The following is a 17124-nucleotide window of genomic DNA, read 5'->3' as shown; positions in this document are numbered from 1 at the left end:
AAAACATGCTTTGGAAATATTCTTTACCAAAAACTATTTTAAAACAATTATCTTGATGAATAAAAGGCACACAATCTCAACAGGATATTCAGGAATTTGTAAAAAAAAAAGTCCAAGAATTGCCATTCGTGAGTTGCCAGATCAAAATCATAATCTCTCCCCATAAAATGTTTTCAATTTTACTTCACGTAGGCACACTTTTTCCCCATAAATGAAATGAACCGCAACTATTTTAATTGAACCTGTTATTGTTCTACTACATATTTGTTCTATGAATCATATTGTGCATCAGTTTCCTCTCATCTCTCCTACAATCCAACAAGAAACAACCAACCAAAAAACTCTGTTACCTTGTCTTTTTTGTCTTGTCGGGCGTAGGGAAAACAAGGAATAACTGCAGTGACTCGAGAGGATGATGCAAATTTGCAGGCATTGATCATGATTAACAGCTCTATCAAATTATCATTGATTTCCCCACAGCCACTTTGGATTATGTATACATCTTCTCCTCGCACACTCTCCCCAATTTCCACACTGCAAAACAAATCAAAATGGATGAGTTATTACTTTAAGAAAGCTCCACAAAAGAGATTAAAAACACTATTCATATTCCAGATAAGTGCTGTTGAGAGGTCAATGCTTTGTCAGGTATTTGGACTAAAAAATGCAGTTTAAAACAAGGTAAAATGGAGCAGGTGACTTCCTACAATTTGTGCTAAGTGTATATCAATGTGACTTGGCTGCCCAGGGAACTGGGGCTCAGGTCACGTTCTATTAGAACCAAAATGCCAGCTTTCACACCCGAAAGAATATGCAATGGAAGAAAGTGAAACAGAAGCCAATGCCAGCACAATGGAAAAAAAACTGTTCTCTGTTAGCCACCACACAGAATGCTGGTATCAGCATTTCTCAAGTCAAAGAGTATAAATTTAAGGATGCTGGAAACTTTGCCTGGCCAGAAATCTTCATCACTGGAGTTGACCTTGCTGCTGAAAATCATTTCAAGGATTCCCAGAAGACCAAGTGAATCAATTTCTAGTGAATGCTGGACTTTACAATTCAGTGAAACAAGGAGGAGGAGGGAGCCTCTTGGAAGCTGGGAGAAACTTCAAACTGAATCCTGCAAAGACCCAGATTCTGTCGAAAGCACACCAAGGCGGCAGTTTTGGGGATGACCCAGGAAGTGGTAGTGGTTTTGCCATGTTAAGGAGTGGAGGAGGGATGACAATATATTTTGTTATTAGTTAATATCAGTCCCAGGCACGGTTCCCCAATTTGTCACAGTTCCAAACTCTTAAGGTTCCAAGTAAGGAGGGGGGGAACAAACTAGCTCCCATTCTTAAAATGCCCCCCCAAATTATTGTGAGATCCCTGAACTGATCCCCTGGAATGTAAATACCATTTCATAAATGAATTGGTCTCTGCATGAATGCTATTGCTACCTATAAATAAAGTAGCTTGTTCCATAACTATTGCCACTTAAGATGTTTAACCTATCAGATACCTAGATCAGGTTAAACAACCTGAAGTTAATGCTCAAAGATGGGTGCCAGCTACACTGCATGATTTTATGAAAGTTAAAAATGTTGTATGGACAAGGAATATCTTCACTGCAACTATGTACCGGGCTTTCAAAAAAAAAATTATAGCTCTGTCTGAAACTAAAACTGCCTGAAAGGAAAACCAAACGGCTGACGTTCACATCTTCTGAATGAAGTAACTTAGCTTTACTGTGAAGGATGTTTCCCAGCATTCCATAAGTGGGATATAATAAATACGTTGTGTTGCTTCATACAGTATTTTAAATTTAGAACTTCTGCTAGATTTTCCAATGACTTAGGATTCTTCATGAAACAAACGGAATATTAACTTAGAGAGCAGACTTGCTCTGGTTGAAAAATTAAAAGTGGAGTCTGAGGATTTTTGCATCATTTGGTCACTAAACCAAGACAATTTTTTTTAAGCATCAAAAAGCCACTCAACGATAAGTTTATTAAACAGACTCAGTGTAGTAAAAATTACTTTTTTAGCAACTCAAATTCTCAGGTGTAAGTACACTTAATCCAACCAAGAAATGGAAAGAGGGGGGGGGGGGGGAGAGAATATGGCTAGGTATTCCACACCCAATTATCATAAATTACGTACAGCACCTTCACCAAAATAAAGCATTCCAAAGCACTTCACAGGAAGATTACAAAACAAAGTATTATGTTGAGTCACACAAAGAGATATAACCTACATGGCCTGGAGCTTGCTGAAGGAGGTAAGCTTTAAAAAGTGGAATGTAGAGTGGCCTAGAGGTGTAAGCAGGGTATTCCAGAGCTTGGAGCCAAAAACTGAGCGTGCAGCGATTAAAATTAGAGATGGCAAGAAGCTCAAATTGAGTGCAGATATCTCAGAGGGCTGAGAAGCTGGAGGAGACAGGTAGAGTCAAGACCACAAAAGGGATTTGAAAGTAAGGATAGCATTTTAAAGCCAAGATGTTGCATGATCAGGATCCAAGGAAGGTCAGTGAGCAACAGGGTAATAGGGGAATGGGATTTCTGAGAGTTAAGGCATGGCCAGCACAGCTTTAGATAACTTCAAATCTGTAAGCGGTAGAATGTGGGAGATCTGCCAGACGTACATTGGAATAGCATAGAGCAGTAGTAATGAAGGCATGAATGAAGCTTTCAGTTACATAATGAAACAAAGCAAATGTCGGGCCATATTATAAAAGATACAATTGGTTGTTTTAGCCATAGAACAAATAGATGGTTAAAAGCTCGCCTGGAGATGAAATATGATACTAAAAATATAAACAAGCAATCTGATTTAAGATCAGATTATTGCCAGGAAGATTAATGGAGTCTGTAGCTAGGGAACAGCATTGGAGAGATTTAAATTACACACAAAATTTAGGTTCAGTTACAGAATGGAAGGGGCACAGCATGATTGTAATGACACCATTCAACTTAAAGACTTTCAAGGAAGGGATTACAGTTTAGAATAGTCTATTTTATTTTCGGTCTGCTTTTTTTCCATTTGCAGTTATAGAGTTAATATGAACAAAAAGGTAAAAACCAATAAAGCTCCTCCTCTGCCACAGTTCTTCTACATTTGCAAACAGGACAGAGAGCACAGGAACACTTGTGGATTAACGACTTTCTTGGAGGATCAGCAATGACCTGATGCATTAAGCAGTCTTCTCTGCACTGTAACAATTCTATGATGTTTCATCAATGTTCTGCAGAAATAACAATGCCACATTCACAAAAGCTACAATCCCAGGGAGAACTTCACTAATGGTGAAATATTAGCTTGAACTAAATGGGGTCTTGCCACCTAATATTTCTAGTTGGCCAATACCAAACTTACTATGCCCAAACAGAGGCAGCTTTCTATGAATTACTAAAATTTCTAATGTAGGATGCGGGCTGTGCCAGTATTTGATGCCCATCCTTAAATGCTCTTGAACTGATATGTCTACAAGCCTCAAAAATAGATTAGTGAATCAGAGATTTTCACCACAAGTTTTTTATATTCCAGATGTTGCTGAATCCAGATTTCACTGCATTTTTTCAGTGAGATTTGAAAGTATGCCTCCAGAACATTATCAGTCAAATGACATTACCACTACTCCACTACGTCTCCTTATTTGCCACACCATAAGATGAGTTATCAAATTGAGATTTGGCTCTTCACGCAGTTCACCTACCCTCACAGTCCTGGTTTGATAGAGGCCTATTTTATATATTGACCGTCGTTGGTTTGTAGTGAATTAGTCACCATATACTCCAATTTTTATTACGTGATTATGTAAATATCACAAATCACTGACTCCTGTCATAATCTGTCAACCAAACCAGTAACCACTAAAGAATAAAACGTAAATTGTTCTTGCCTTATGACAGAAAATTGAGGTAACAAAGTTAGAAATAAAAATAAGTAACTGTGCATGTTGCCAGAAGTAACCAAGGTCAGATTACCCTACAAAACCAGATTTGAATATTCCCACCACGGACTTATGCCTCTGCTGTGTCTCCCAAGCAGCAAAGTTTATTTTAAGCAACAACAAAACAAAACCACAACTGGCTGGAGAAATGAAATCTCTCATCAGTCAACTGCTTTCAGTGACATTTTGCAGCACTCCTCAAAACTTACCAAGCTTGGTTTTAATTATATGTAGTTGAATCATAGCACAGTATGTAGAACAAATTGATAATTGGTATTCGGTCAGAACTTTCCTTTTTCACGAGTTTCAACTTAACCAGCCACTAATTAGTTTCACATGGATTTTCATTCATTCTAACTGGGTTCTGAACAGACGTCCTTTCAGAGAATAGCAGTTCTGGAATCTAACCTCGACCATTCGGAATCATATAAAACATGCTGACGGCCCGGTACATGACAGAATCTAGCCCAGGTGAGATATAGGTTGATGTCAATCACAAATTTGCAGAGATATGCAAGCCATAATCTTTGAACTACTGTACATACAGCCCAGCCGTTCTATCCCACTTATGATGCTTATTCATTATTCATGATGTTTACATTTTGTGGGCCAAAGATTTGGAAACGATTTATTGGAATGCATTTATCAGAACTGTCACTTTAATACCACAACCTATTAGTAATGAAAACATATAGGGACCAGGAAATTTTATAGCATGTTTACCTTCCAAGAGGGCCAAATACCAAATGTAGGCCATAAAAACAGGAAGCTTGACCACTCAGTCTTATCGCACTGTCACAACAGTGCAGCTGTCATTTAAAGCAGAATACCATGTTTACGTCACGAACATGACATCCCCGTAACTGAATCTCAAACTTTGCACCAGCTTGTATATTCAGTCCTCATTGTCCACTTATTTGTTACCTGTGGATTCGCATACTCAGAGGTCGGACCCAGACCCCATTTTCATTTCACCATATTGTCTAGTTCAGTCTGCCTTTGTAAAACAAAGGACTACAATTGGTTTACCAAGGAGTGGTATCTGTTTTTGTTAAACCACAGGAAGTCCTTGTCCCATCCCTCATGGATAACAGGCTTGAGCTTAGAGATAAAAAATATAAATTTCACCCATCACACCAGTGCACTGCATCCTTCTGTCCAAGACAAAATTTGTATCCAGTAACTAAAATCAGTAACTGCTCACCAGCCAGATACAGTCAAAAAGTACAAAATTAAGCAATGTTACTTAATCATAGCATTTAGTGGCATCTCCATTGGTCATGACATTTCTTTTGCAGCTACTGGACAGAGAAGATCATGTAAATTGCAGCTTTTCCAGTTCTGAAAGCAAAGACTCTGCAATCAAACTAGGCTAACACGAGCACATACTCTTCATACTGTGATTAGGAAGGAGATGTCTCAATAGTTTGTCACAGGCACTAAGCTTGCCCTTGTTCCTTTTCAGGGTCATAATCCTTGTGACACATCCATGATATGACCACCTCCCTCCAGAGACTGAAGTTTGTCTAAGTTTGTAGGAGTGCAGGTTTCCATGTTTGATACATTCAGGCAGTATAACGTTAGCACCAGGCTCTTTGCTCATTGTAAGTTAAATACCATTAAGGATTTGGCACCTATCTCTGCCATGACATGCTTCCTTGGTGAAGGAGTTCCACAAAAAGTAAAACTCAAAGTAGTGTGCCACCATCTGTCCAACTGTGTATGGCATTTGGGGACAGCTTCCTTATCTTTGTTTTTGATAGCCAAATTCTTTGATGAACGTTGATTTCATTTCTTCAGAATTTCCTCTAGCATTTCCTTGGTTGAAAGGTATTTGGATATTCTGGTAATATTTTAACCAATATTCTTGGGGTACTACTTAATAGTTTGTTCACTTTACGTAGCTTAATGCAGAGTCATCTTGCATGGATCTCTGTCAATTAATTGAGTGTATTGCGTGGCTTTCAGGTTCCATCATTGTGTGCCAGCCTTGAACCATTTACATTTTTCCACTCTTGCTCAGAGACTGCCTGCTCAACTGAGCCAAGGAAATGATTTTCAAAACTAGGTAGCTAATATGGCTGATGGCATTCTGCTTACAATGAAAAGCTTCAAGGATTGCATCCGAAACCTACTGTACACAAGGGAATGATCTGTACCAGTTGGTCTTATGATAGCTGAGATTGAGAATGTGGTTCTGACTCACATCCAGTATCCAATTGGTTTAAATGTCTTGATCTTGAATGTCTCCAGGACACACAGCACCATAGTATGTTCTGAAGGAGGTGCAAGTAACAGAAAGCTCATGGTAGCAGCAAACCTCAACTAATATCTGTCCCTTCCCAGGCCACAATATTAGAGATAGGATGGGCATGTCTTTGTACCACTCATGTTGTAGTGCAGTTGACTTTTAATCACTCTCTGAAATAGCCTAGTAAGCCACTGAGCTCAAGGTCATGCTAGCAATGCCTATATCTATGACTGAAGTAAGAAAATAAATCTCCATGAATTACTGATGGTCTGATTTGGAGATTCTACAGATAGAAATGGCAAATTCTTCAAAGAACTGTGGGTTCTTTATGCTGTGTCGCCTCTGGAACGCAATAAAACACTGAAGTAAAGGTATTCATGAGGTTAACTAATTCTGAGTGGGGATGTAGATGGAGAGAATATGTCTTAAACCAGCTCTTTTGGGGTGGGAGAGATTTGTTTCAATAAGGAGAACAGTACATTTCTTAAACCAAAGAAAACACACTGCTGATGTGTTTCCTCTGCCTGATGGACATGTAATTTTTAAAATTTCAGTGATCCACTCTCAGCAAGACTCATTTCTCGTAGTTCAGACTACCAAGTTCCATATCAATCACAGCTGTTTTGTACACATTATTAATGAGCTACACATTGACTGTCAAGCCTGTGCACATGCTCCTAACCAAAAATGGTTTTCTTTTTATTGGTTAAATGCTATGGATTTGGTTCAGTTGTTGAGCACAAAACCTAAGCTTCAAACACTCACTGAAGCAGATGGGCCACACTGTGTCAGTGCCCTACTGATCAGACACTGCCCAATGTGAGGTGGGCAGTGGCTGACCTGTGGGGTGTAACGATGTCTGCCACCATTGGAGACAGCACACAACAACCAGACTTTTTGTTCCCTTTGCCTTCAACTCTCCCTAAGTGTCCTGAAAGCTTAGAAACTGTGGGCCATAAATGCCAAGGTATGTTAAAGTATCAGCAGTTTGGACACTATAAATTGGTACCAAATGTTTGGAGTTCCTCTTGGAGGTTTAGCTTTGCGCCATAATTTCTCTGCGATGTCATGAGGCACAGCTGCTGATAGAGGTTATTTACTAACAAGGAGAGCCTTCACATCTGGCTCTCTTCATGGTGCTGCTGTGCATAGGCTAAAAATAGGACAACCCGCACATCAAAGCTGGAAGTATGCTAACTCTCCTTATTTACACACTATACACATCACTCGATGCACATTAACCAAATATTTACCCCTCAACTAACATTAAAATTAATCTGATCATTTCTGTCAATGATATTTGTGCAAAATGGCTCTCGCCTTTCTCAAAATTGTAACATCACTTTACACATGCGGAGGCTGTCAAACATACCACTATAACATTATGAATGATCCAACATCTATATATGGCGTACATCCACCACACATCTGCCATCAAACTTAAGTACTGGCCTTATTAGAGAATAAAATGTGATTAACTTTTGTTTGCATTTGTCTTCAAAGCTTTATTCAAAAATATTCATTAATATAGTTCTCTCAAGACAATAAACAATACTGATTCAAACCGAGAATGAAGAGGTAGAAGAAATCCAAGAGCAATAATAGGAGAAAATTTGCTGACACGCTATATTAGAAGGTTGAATTTCAGGTTTTATTAAATAATGTTGTGGACTGAGCAGAGATACATTTATGTTGAGCAGAAGCTATCAAAGTGCTTATGGGAAAAGGACTGAAAGATTTTGTTGAAAACATGAGATGAAAGGTTGAGAGAAGACATGTGGAGCTTAAACACCAACCTGTTTGCACTGAATTTTTATAATTCCAGTGACATATTCATACTCAATTTACAATTACCTCCAGTGGAACATAATAATCAGTCAAAGTAATAAAAAGAACATTTCTCAAGTGGACCAGTCAGATTTCAATAAAGAAACACAATACTGGGCAACTAACAATCGAAGTAAATTTCATTCATCCAAATTATGAGTGACAAACATAACATTGTTTGGGTATGCTTATAAGCATTAAAAGTGAATAAATTGGGTAATAAATTATTCTGATGGTTTCAGGTTGTACTAAAGGAAAGCAATTTTGCATAAAAGATTTGGATTGATTGTCACATTTTGGCATGGGAGAATTGGAGATTCTGTTTGAAATATCCTGATTGGCAGAATACCAGGTATCTTGAATTTTACAGTGTTTACGTAGTGCTTTTGATGGAATAAAATATCACAAGGAAATTACAAAACACAGTGTGTCCATTACATAATGAGGTGATAGTAAATGAACTAAAGCTTGGTCAGGAAGAACTTTTAAAGGATGAAAAAGGGGTAGAGAGTTTTGGCGAGGGAAATAATGGTTGAGGTCCAAGCACTAAAGCCATGAATAGGCATGGAAGAGGCCAGAATTAGATGAGTGTGGGTATGTAGGATTGGGAAAGGTGAGTCCATCAAGGCATTTGAAAGAAGTTCAGAATTTAAAAACAAGGTATTGCTTAACTAGGAGTCACTGCGGGTCAGTAAGTACAGTGTGGACTGAGAGATATGGTCTTTGAGATGAACAGTTAAGTCAAGATCTTGTCCAATTGTTCAAGGCAACTTCCAAGACACAATTGTAAAAGAGCAGGGGCTACATCACCAGTAATTTTAGCTTAGATGATGAACTGAAAAGATACAGCTTGAAAGAAAAATGGAAAGCACCGATCCTTGGGTCCACTACCTTTCATCATTTATATAAACGATTTGGATATGAGCAGAAGAGGTATGGTTACTAAGTTTGCATATGACACCAAAATTGGGGTGCAGTGGACAGCAAAGGTTGCTTCGGATTACAACGGGATCTTGACCAGATGGGCTGAGTGGCAGATGGAGTTTAATTTAGATAAATGAGAGGTGCTGCATTTTGGGAAAGCAAATCTTAGCAGGACTTATACACATAATGGCAAGATCCTGAGGAGTGCTGCTGAACAAATGGACCTTGGAGTGAGGTTCATAGCTCCTTGAAAGTAGAGTCACAGGTAGATAGGATAGTGAAGATGACGTTTGGTATGCTTTCCTTTATTGGTCAGAGTATTGAGTACAGGAGTTGGGAGGTCATGTTGCAGCTGTACAAAACATTGATTAGGCCACTTTCGGAATATTGCGTGCAATTCTGGTCTCCTTCCTATTGGAAAGATGTTGTAAAACTTGAAAGTTCAGAAAAGATTTACAAGGACACTGCCAGGGTTGGAGGATTTGAGATATAGGGAGAGGTTGAATAGGCTGGGGCTTTTTTCCCTGGAGCTTCAGAGGCTGAAGGGTGACCTTATAGAGGTTTATAAAATCATGAGGGGCATGGATAGGGTAAACAGACAAGGTATTTTCCTTGGGGTGGGGGGGGGGGGTGAAAAAAAAGAGGTCCAGAACTAGAGGGCATAGATTTAGGGTGAGAGATGAAAGATATAAAAAGAGATGCAAGAGGCAACTTTTTCACGCAGAAGGTGGCACATTTGTGGAATTAGCTGCCAGAGGAAGTGGTGGAGGCTGGTACAATTGCAAAATTTAAGAGGCATCTGGATGGGTATATGAGTAGGAAGGGTTTGGAGGAATATGGACCGGGTGCTGGCAGGTGGGACTAGAAAAGGACGTTGATTAGGCATAGTCAACATGGTTTTGTGAAGGGTAGGTCATGCCTCTCAAACTTTGAGTGATCAAACAGGTGGAGGAGGATAAAGCAGTTGATATGGTGTATGTGGATTTCAGAAAGGCGTTTGATAAGGTTCCCCATGGTAGGTTATTGTACAAAATACAGAGGTGTGGGATTGAGGATTTAGCAGTTTGGATCAGAAATTGGCGAGCTGAAAGAAGACAGAGGGTAGTGGCTGATGGGAAATGTTCATCCTGGAGTTCGGTTACTGGTGGTGTACCGCAAGGATCTGTTTTGGGTCCACTGCTGTTTGTCATGGTTATAAATGACCTGGATGTTACGTAGAAGGATGGGTTAGTAAATATGTGGATGACACTAAGGTCGATGGAGTTGTGGATAGTGCAGGAGGAGGTTGCAGGTTGCAAAGGGGCATAGATAAGCTGCAGAGCTGAGCGGTGGGAAATGGAGTTTAATGAGGAAAAGTGGGAGGTGATTCATTTTGAAAGGAGCAACAGAAATAAAGAGAACTGGGCTAATGGCAAGATTCTTGGCAGTGTAGACGAGCAGAGAGATCTTGGTGTTCATGTACATAGATCTTTGAAAGTTGCTACCCAGATTGATATGGTTGTTAAGAAGGTATACGGTGTGTTAGTTTCATTGATAGTGGGATTGAGTTTCAGAGCCACAAGGTCACATTGCAGAGTATCACCTACAGTTCTGGTCACCACATTTCCTTAAAATAGAGGGAGCCAAGATGGGACCTGATAAAGATTTACAAAACTATGAAGGGGGGCGCACAGATGAGGGGAAAGATTTTTCTTAGCTCCCTTAATAGAGGGATCAATAACTGGAGATATAGACACAAGATAAAAGGCAGCATATTTAGAAGGGATTTAAGGAAGGATTATTTCACCCAAAGTGTGGTGGGTACATGATACCCATTACATGAGAGGATAGTGGTGGGAATCACTTCAACATTCATGAAGTTAGATGATGGGCCAAGTCCTGGAAAATGGCACTAGATCGGTGCGTGGTGACTAGCACTGATGATGGGCCAAAAGACCTCTTTCTGGGTTGTAAGTCTCTATGACTTTAAGAGGTGACAAGGAGCATCTCATGGTCACAGTTGTGGTTCAATAACGTTGTACTGAGAGCACCTCCTAGCTAGCAAACCCTTTCAGATACAGATTCAGAAGTTTCAGAAAGATTTCCTCAAAGCCTACAATTATGGAGATGATCATAATACATTATATGTAAGATTTCTCAATATTGATCTGTTCAAAACAAAATTTAAATTCAAGGAATGGATTCCAGTTTAAATGTAGGCTTGAAACATTGAGTTAAGGCAGGAACTGGATAGAGGCACAAAACAAAAATAATGAGTGTTAAGTTGCAGTAACAGGTCATTTTTTTTTGTAAAGATCGATGCCAGACCACTATTTACCCAGATCATTGTTTGCTTCATGATTTTGAAACAGCATTAGCTTTCACATGGGCATACAGTGATAATTTAAACAAAGTTCACTAATCCATGTAACTCTTATAAAATGAGCAAACGTTTGGCAATCTAATCCATGCCAGACAAGCCTTAACCTGTCCTTGCTAAACTAAAGGGACCTATAGCCTCAAACACTGGCTGCATTATGCATTATAGTTTACAAGGCACATTACCAACAGCAACAATTGCCTTTAAAAATTGCTGAACACTTGTCACTAAGCTTTAAATGTAAAGTTAATCATTAATCTATTTCACTTTTGCAGCAGTTTGACAAAACTTCAGCTGCTAACCTTCTAGTCACATCAGAAAGCAGTGAGAAAATAAAGAATGATCTTTTTGAAAAAAATGGCAATTTATAAGTTACCTTCAATCCCTTTCAAAGCTGCATCGTCTTGTTTGCCACTCTTTTGTTAATGGGAATAATTGCTTTCCACCAACTGTCAGGTTATTCACAATTTTAAAGACTCTTATCAAATCTGCTCTCATCACGTTCCCCAAGGTCACTATGTAACTTTCATTTGAATGTCATCTTCAAACTGCACAGGCTTTTCAAAGACTAATTTAATTAATCCCCAAAACCCATTATGTGCAGATCATTTTATTTTGAAACTTAGTGTTCTCGTACAGATGAGTAACTAAGTTATTAACCCAGGAGTATCAAGCTTAGAAAATCATTTGAAAGTTCAGGCATTGTTATCCTAAATTATAGTATAGTTTTCCTTCAATCACATCAGAAATACAGTAAAAGATTATTCTTCCAAACATTAAGAATTAGAACTGTTTAAGTAATCATATGATTTTTGAAATGTTAATTTCATCTTGCTGCACTAATTATATTGACCCTGTGAAGTGAATCACAATGCAAACACTAGGTCATTGAACCAATTAAAGCTTGGATAAACAATTTTCCATTGTATCCTCACATTCCTGATTACAGAAAGATCTTCCAGAATCACACTGTTCTTGGTTTGTAGATACATTTTGGCCAGAAAGCGTTAATTTCCCTCTCCCACCTTAATACTTACAAATCCCGCAAAACAAAATAACTTTCAATGATTTGCATATTTAATATGAAGAAACATCTAAATGCCTTTTACAAAGAAGTGAAAGAAAACAAAAAATGGATGTCAATAAACTAAGACTATTAAAGAGGTGCAATTTAAAAACTGTCTAAAGAAATGGAGCGAAGGAATTCTAAATTCCATAGTTTATAAAGCTGAAGATATAGTCTAAACATTGTCAATTTCTGCTACCTGCTGTGCAAACTAATTCACGTCTAAATAAGACGTGGAGATGCCGGAGTTAGATTGGGGTGGACACAGTCAAGAATCAAATGACAACACATTTATCTGGTTACCAACAGGTTTATCTGAAATGGCAAGCTTTTGGAGCTCAGCTCCATCCTCATGCGTCTTTGTAAACAAAAAGTTAACAACTTTAAAACTAGCTGCCCTTGTTGAATTCTTTAGTCAGTTAGGAGGCAGACTACTAATTAAAATGCAAAATCCAGATTCCTTTCAAGTCTTTGTCTCTTGATAATTAAAAGTTTTATCAATATACAAGAGTTACACTTCACTCCCCCCACAAACACCCTGATGATAATTGAAGTAGATACCTGTGTACTACAAATGACAACCGAATTCCAAACCAATCCTCACTCCCCACCCCTTCATGTAGAGCTGATGGCATTTTGCTGGTACGGTACTGCACGTGCTTCCACTACCACAGGTCACTCTGCAGCGAATTCACTTCTAAGCCCTGATCATCACTGCGATGGATCACTAACACTGCTCGCTGGGCACCCTTCGCATTCTCAGCGGGACAGGCAGGGAAAATAAAAAGTATAGCTGCCTTTCCTCTCCTAACTCGCCATGGCAAGACGCACGTGGGGCTGAAATAGTTGAGTAGCACTGGTGGAATAGTTAAAAAGATGGAGAGAGTGAGTGAGTGTGTGTATGTGTGAACTCTGCTGCCAGTCTCGACCAAGACAGGAAGGTGGATGGGGAGGCTGAGCACCTCATATCCTCATGGCCCAGGGGTTGGTGTCATGAAGAGCAGGAGAAGACAAGGCTGGGGTCTGACAGGGCTTTGGCAGAGAGGGGTGAGACAAGAGAGAGAGGGGGGAGAGAGAGACGGAGGGGAGTGGGGGGGGAGAGAGACAGAGGGGAGTGGGGGGGGAGAGAGACAGAGGGGAGTGGGGGGGGAGAGAGACAGAGGGGAGTGGGGGGGGAGAGAGACAGAGGGGAGTGGGGGGGGGAGAGAGACAGAGGGGAGTGGGGGGGGGAGAGAGACAGAGGGGAGTGGGGGGGGGAGAGAGACAGAGGGGAGTGGGGGGGGAGAGAGACAGAGGGGAGTGGGGGGGGAGAGAGACAGAGGGGAGTGGGGGGGGAGAGAGACAGAGGGGAGTGGGGGGGGAGAGAGACAGAGGGGAGTGGGGGGGGAGAGAGACAGAGGGGAGTGGGGGGGGAGAGAGACAGAGGGGAGTGGGGGGGAGAGAGAGACAGAGGGGAGTGGGGGGGAGAGAGAGACAGAGGGGAGTGGGGGGGAGAGAGAGACAGAGGGGAGTGGGGGGGAGAGAGAGAGACAGAGGGGAGTGGGGGGGGAGAGAGACAGAGGGGAGTGGGGGGGAGAGAGACAGAGGGGAGTGGGGGGGAGAGAGACAGAGGGGAGTGGGGGGGGAGAGAGACAGAGGGGAGTGGGGGGGAGAGAGACAGAGGGGAGTGGGGGGGAGAGACAGAGGGGAGTGGGGGGGAGAGACAGAGGGGAGTGGGGGGGAGAGACAGAGGGGAGTGGGGGGGAGAGACAGAGGGGAGTGGGGGGGAGAGACAGAGGGGAGTGGGGGGGAGAGACAGAGGGGAGTGGGGGGGAGAGACAGAGGGGAGTGGGGGGGAGAGACAGAGGGGAGTGGGGGGGAGAGACAGAGGGGAGTGGGGGGGAGAGACAGAGGGGAGTGGGGGGGAGAGACAGAGGGGAGTGGGGGGGAGAGACAGAGGGGAGTGGGGGGGAGAGACAGAGGGGAGTGGGGGGGAGAGACAGAGGGGAGTGGGGGGGAGAGACAGAGGGGAGTGGGGGGAGAGACAGAGGGGAGTGGGGGGGAGAGACAGAGGGGAGTGGGGGGGAGAGACAGAGGGGAGTGGGGGGGAGAGACAGAGGGGAGTGGGGGGGAGACAGAGGGGAGTGGGGGGGAGAGACAGAGGGGAGTGGGGGGGAGAGACAGAGGGGAGTGGGGGGGAGAGACAGAGGGGAGTGGGGGGGAGAGACAGAGGGGAGTGGGGGGGAGAGACAGAGGGGAGTGGGGGGGAGAGACAGAGGGGAGTGGGGGGGAGAGACAGAGGGGAGTGGGGGGGAGAGACAGAGGGGAGTGGGGGGGAGAGACAGAGGGGAGTGGGGGGGAGAGACAGAGGGGAGTGGGGGGGAGAGACAGAGGGGAGTGGGGGGGAGAGACAGAGGGGAGTGGGGGGGAGAGACAGAGGGGAGTGGGGGGGAGAGACAGAGGGGAGTGGGGGGGAGAGACAGAGGGGAGTGGGGGGGAGAGACAGAGGGGAGTGGGGGGGAGAGACAGAGGGGAGTGGGGGGGAGAGACAGAGGGGAGTGGGGGGGAGAGACAGAGGGGAGTGGGGGGGAGAGACAGAGGGGAGTGGGGGGGAGAGACAGAGGGGAGTGGGGGGGAGAGACAGAGGGGAGTGGGGGGGAGAGACAGAGGGGAGTGGGGGGGAGAGACAGAGGGGAGTGGGGGGGAGAGACAGAGGGGAGTGGGGGGGAGAGACAGAGGGGAGTGGGGGGGAGAGACAGAGGGGAGTGGGGGGGAGAGACAGAGGGGAGTGGGGGGGAGAGACAGAGGGGAGTGGGGGGGAGAGACAGAGGGGAGTGGGGGGGAGAGACAGAGGGGAGTGGGGGGGAGAGACAGAGGGGAGTGGGGGGGAGAGACAGAGGGGAGTGGGGGGGGAGAGACAGAGGGGAGTGGGGGGGGAGAGACAGAGGGGAGTGGGGGGGGAGAGACAGAGGGGAGTGGGGGGGGAGAGACAGAGGGGAGTGGGGGGGGAGAGACAGAGGGGAGTGGGGGGGGAGAGACAGAGGGGAGTGGGGGGGGAGAGACAGAGGGGAGTGGGGGGGGAGAGACAGAGGGGAGTGGGGGGGGAGAGACAGAGGGGAGTGGGGGGGGAGAGACAGAGGGGAGTGGGGGGGGAGAGACAGAGGGGAGTGGGGGGGGAGAGACAGAGGGGAGTGGGGGGGGAGAGACAGAGGGGAGTGGGGGGGGAGAGACAGAGGGGAGTGGGGGGGGAGAGACAGAGGGGAGTGGGGGGGGAGAGACAGAGGGGAGTGGGGGGGGAGAGACAGAGGGGAGTGGGGGGGGAGAGACAGAGGGGAGTGGGGGGGGAGAGACAGAGGGGAGTGGGGGGGAGAGACAGAGGGGAGTGGGGGGGAGAGACAGAGGGGAGTGGGGGGGAGAGACAGAGGGGAGTGGGGGGGAGAGACAGAGGGGAGTGGGGGGGGAGAGACAGAGGGGAGTGGGGGGGGGGGGAGAGACAGAGGGGAGTGGGGGGGGGGGGAGAGACAGAGGGGAGTGGGGGGGGGGGGGGGAGAGACAGAGGGGAGTGGGGGGGGGGAGAGACAGAGGGGAGTGGGGGGGGAGAGAGACAGAGGGGAGTGGGGGGGGAGAGAGACAGAGGGGAGTGGGGGGAGAGAGACAGAGGGGAGTGGGGGGAGAGAGACAGAGGGGAGTGGGGGGGAGAGACAGAGGGGAGTGGGGGGGAGAGACAGAGGGGAGTGGGGGGGAGAGACAGAGGGGAGTGGGGGGGGAGAGACAGAGGGGAGTGGGGGGGGAGAGACAGAGGGGAGTGGGGGGAGAGAGACAGAGGGGAGTGGGGGGAGAGAGACAGAGGGGAGTGGGGGGAGAGAGACAGAGGGGAGTGGGGTGAGAGAGACAGAGGGGAGTGGGGGGGGAGAGACACAGAGGGGAGTGGGGGGAGAGACACAGAGGGGAGTGGGGGGAGAGAGACAGAGGGGAGTGGGGGGAGAGAGACAGAGGGGAGTGGGGGGAGAGAGACAGAGGGGAGTGGGGGGAGAGAGACAGAGGGGAGTGGGGGGGGGGGGAGAGAGACAGAGAGAGACACAGAGAGATGGGGGAAAGATAGGGAAGAGAGCGAGAGAGAGAGAGAGAGAGAGAGGGGGGGGGGGGGGGCGTCCCATTCCCCCGCCTGCCAGGGCCAGGCCGCGTGGTCAGGGATGACTGTGAGCTCTCCCGCCCAGACTCAGGCCCAGTCCTCAGGCCTAGACTGTCAGGGCACAGGCCGGGACTCTTTCTCCCCCCACCCCCCGGGGTACACTCACCATGTCTCCAGATTGCTGAATTTCTTGGTCACCACTTTGCCAAGTTCCAGACCCAACCTGTCGGCCACCCGCTGGGACAGGTCCTGGTGCGAGCTGCCGCTGAACAGCACGATATTCGGCATTGTTGCTGCTGAGAGAGTGAGCGAGCGAGTCACTAAGAATCAGTCTCCAGCATCTCTCCGTCTCTCTCACACACACAGCGATGTTGGGATCCTCCTCCACCGCCCAGAGAGGAGGCCCGCCTCCCGCAACGGTCCGCCCAAACAGACCCCGCCTCCCGCAACGGTCCGCCCAAACAGACCCCGCCCCCAGACACGGTCTGCCCAAACTGACCCCGCCCCCAGACACGGTCCGCCCAAACAGACCCCGCCCCCAGGCACGGTCCGCCCGAACAGACCCCGCCCCCAGACACGGTCCGCCCAAGCAGACCCCGCCCCCAGACACGGTCCGCCCAAACAGACCCCGCCCCCAGACACGGTCCGCCCA

The 17124-nt window shown here is 45.5% G+C and overlaps 1 protein-coding gene across 1 annotated transcript in view; it reads right to left on the bottom strand.

Moving 5' to 3' along the window:
- The window catches only part of LOC122555490 (ribose-phosphate pyrophosphokinase 2-like), a 45279-nt gene extending 28404 nt beyond the window's left edge, over positions 1-16875 (bottom strand). The window contains exons 1-2 of the mRNA XM_087992959.1: positions 16639-16875; positions 351-534 (exon numbers count right to left, since the gene is read on the bottom strand). Of these exons, the coding sequence (XP_087849085.1) occupies positions 351-534; positions 16639-16760 (306 nt within the window). The 5' untranslated portion in view covers positions 16761-16875. The remainder of the gene's footprint in view (positions 1-350; positions 535-16638) is intronic.
- Positions 16876-17124: the final 249 nt, after the last annotated feature.

Source organism: Chiloscyllium plagiosum, unplaced genomic scaffold (assembly GCF_037043375.1).
Source record: "Chiloscyllium plagiosum isolate Xiang-an unplaced genomic scaffold, Cpla_swu_hap1 HiC_scaffold_12, whole genome shotgun sequence".
NCBI lineage: Eukaryota > Metazoa > Chordata > Chondrichthyes > Orectolobiformes > Hemiscylliidae > Chiloscyllium > Chiloscyllium plagiosum.
This window is presented reverse-complemented; position numbering and strand designations above follow the sequence as displayed.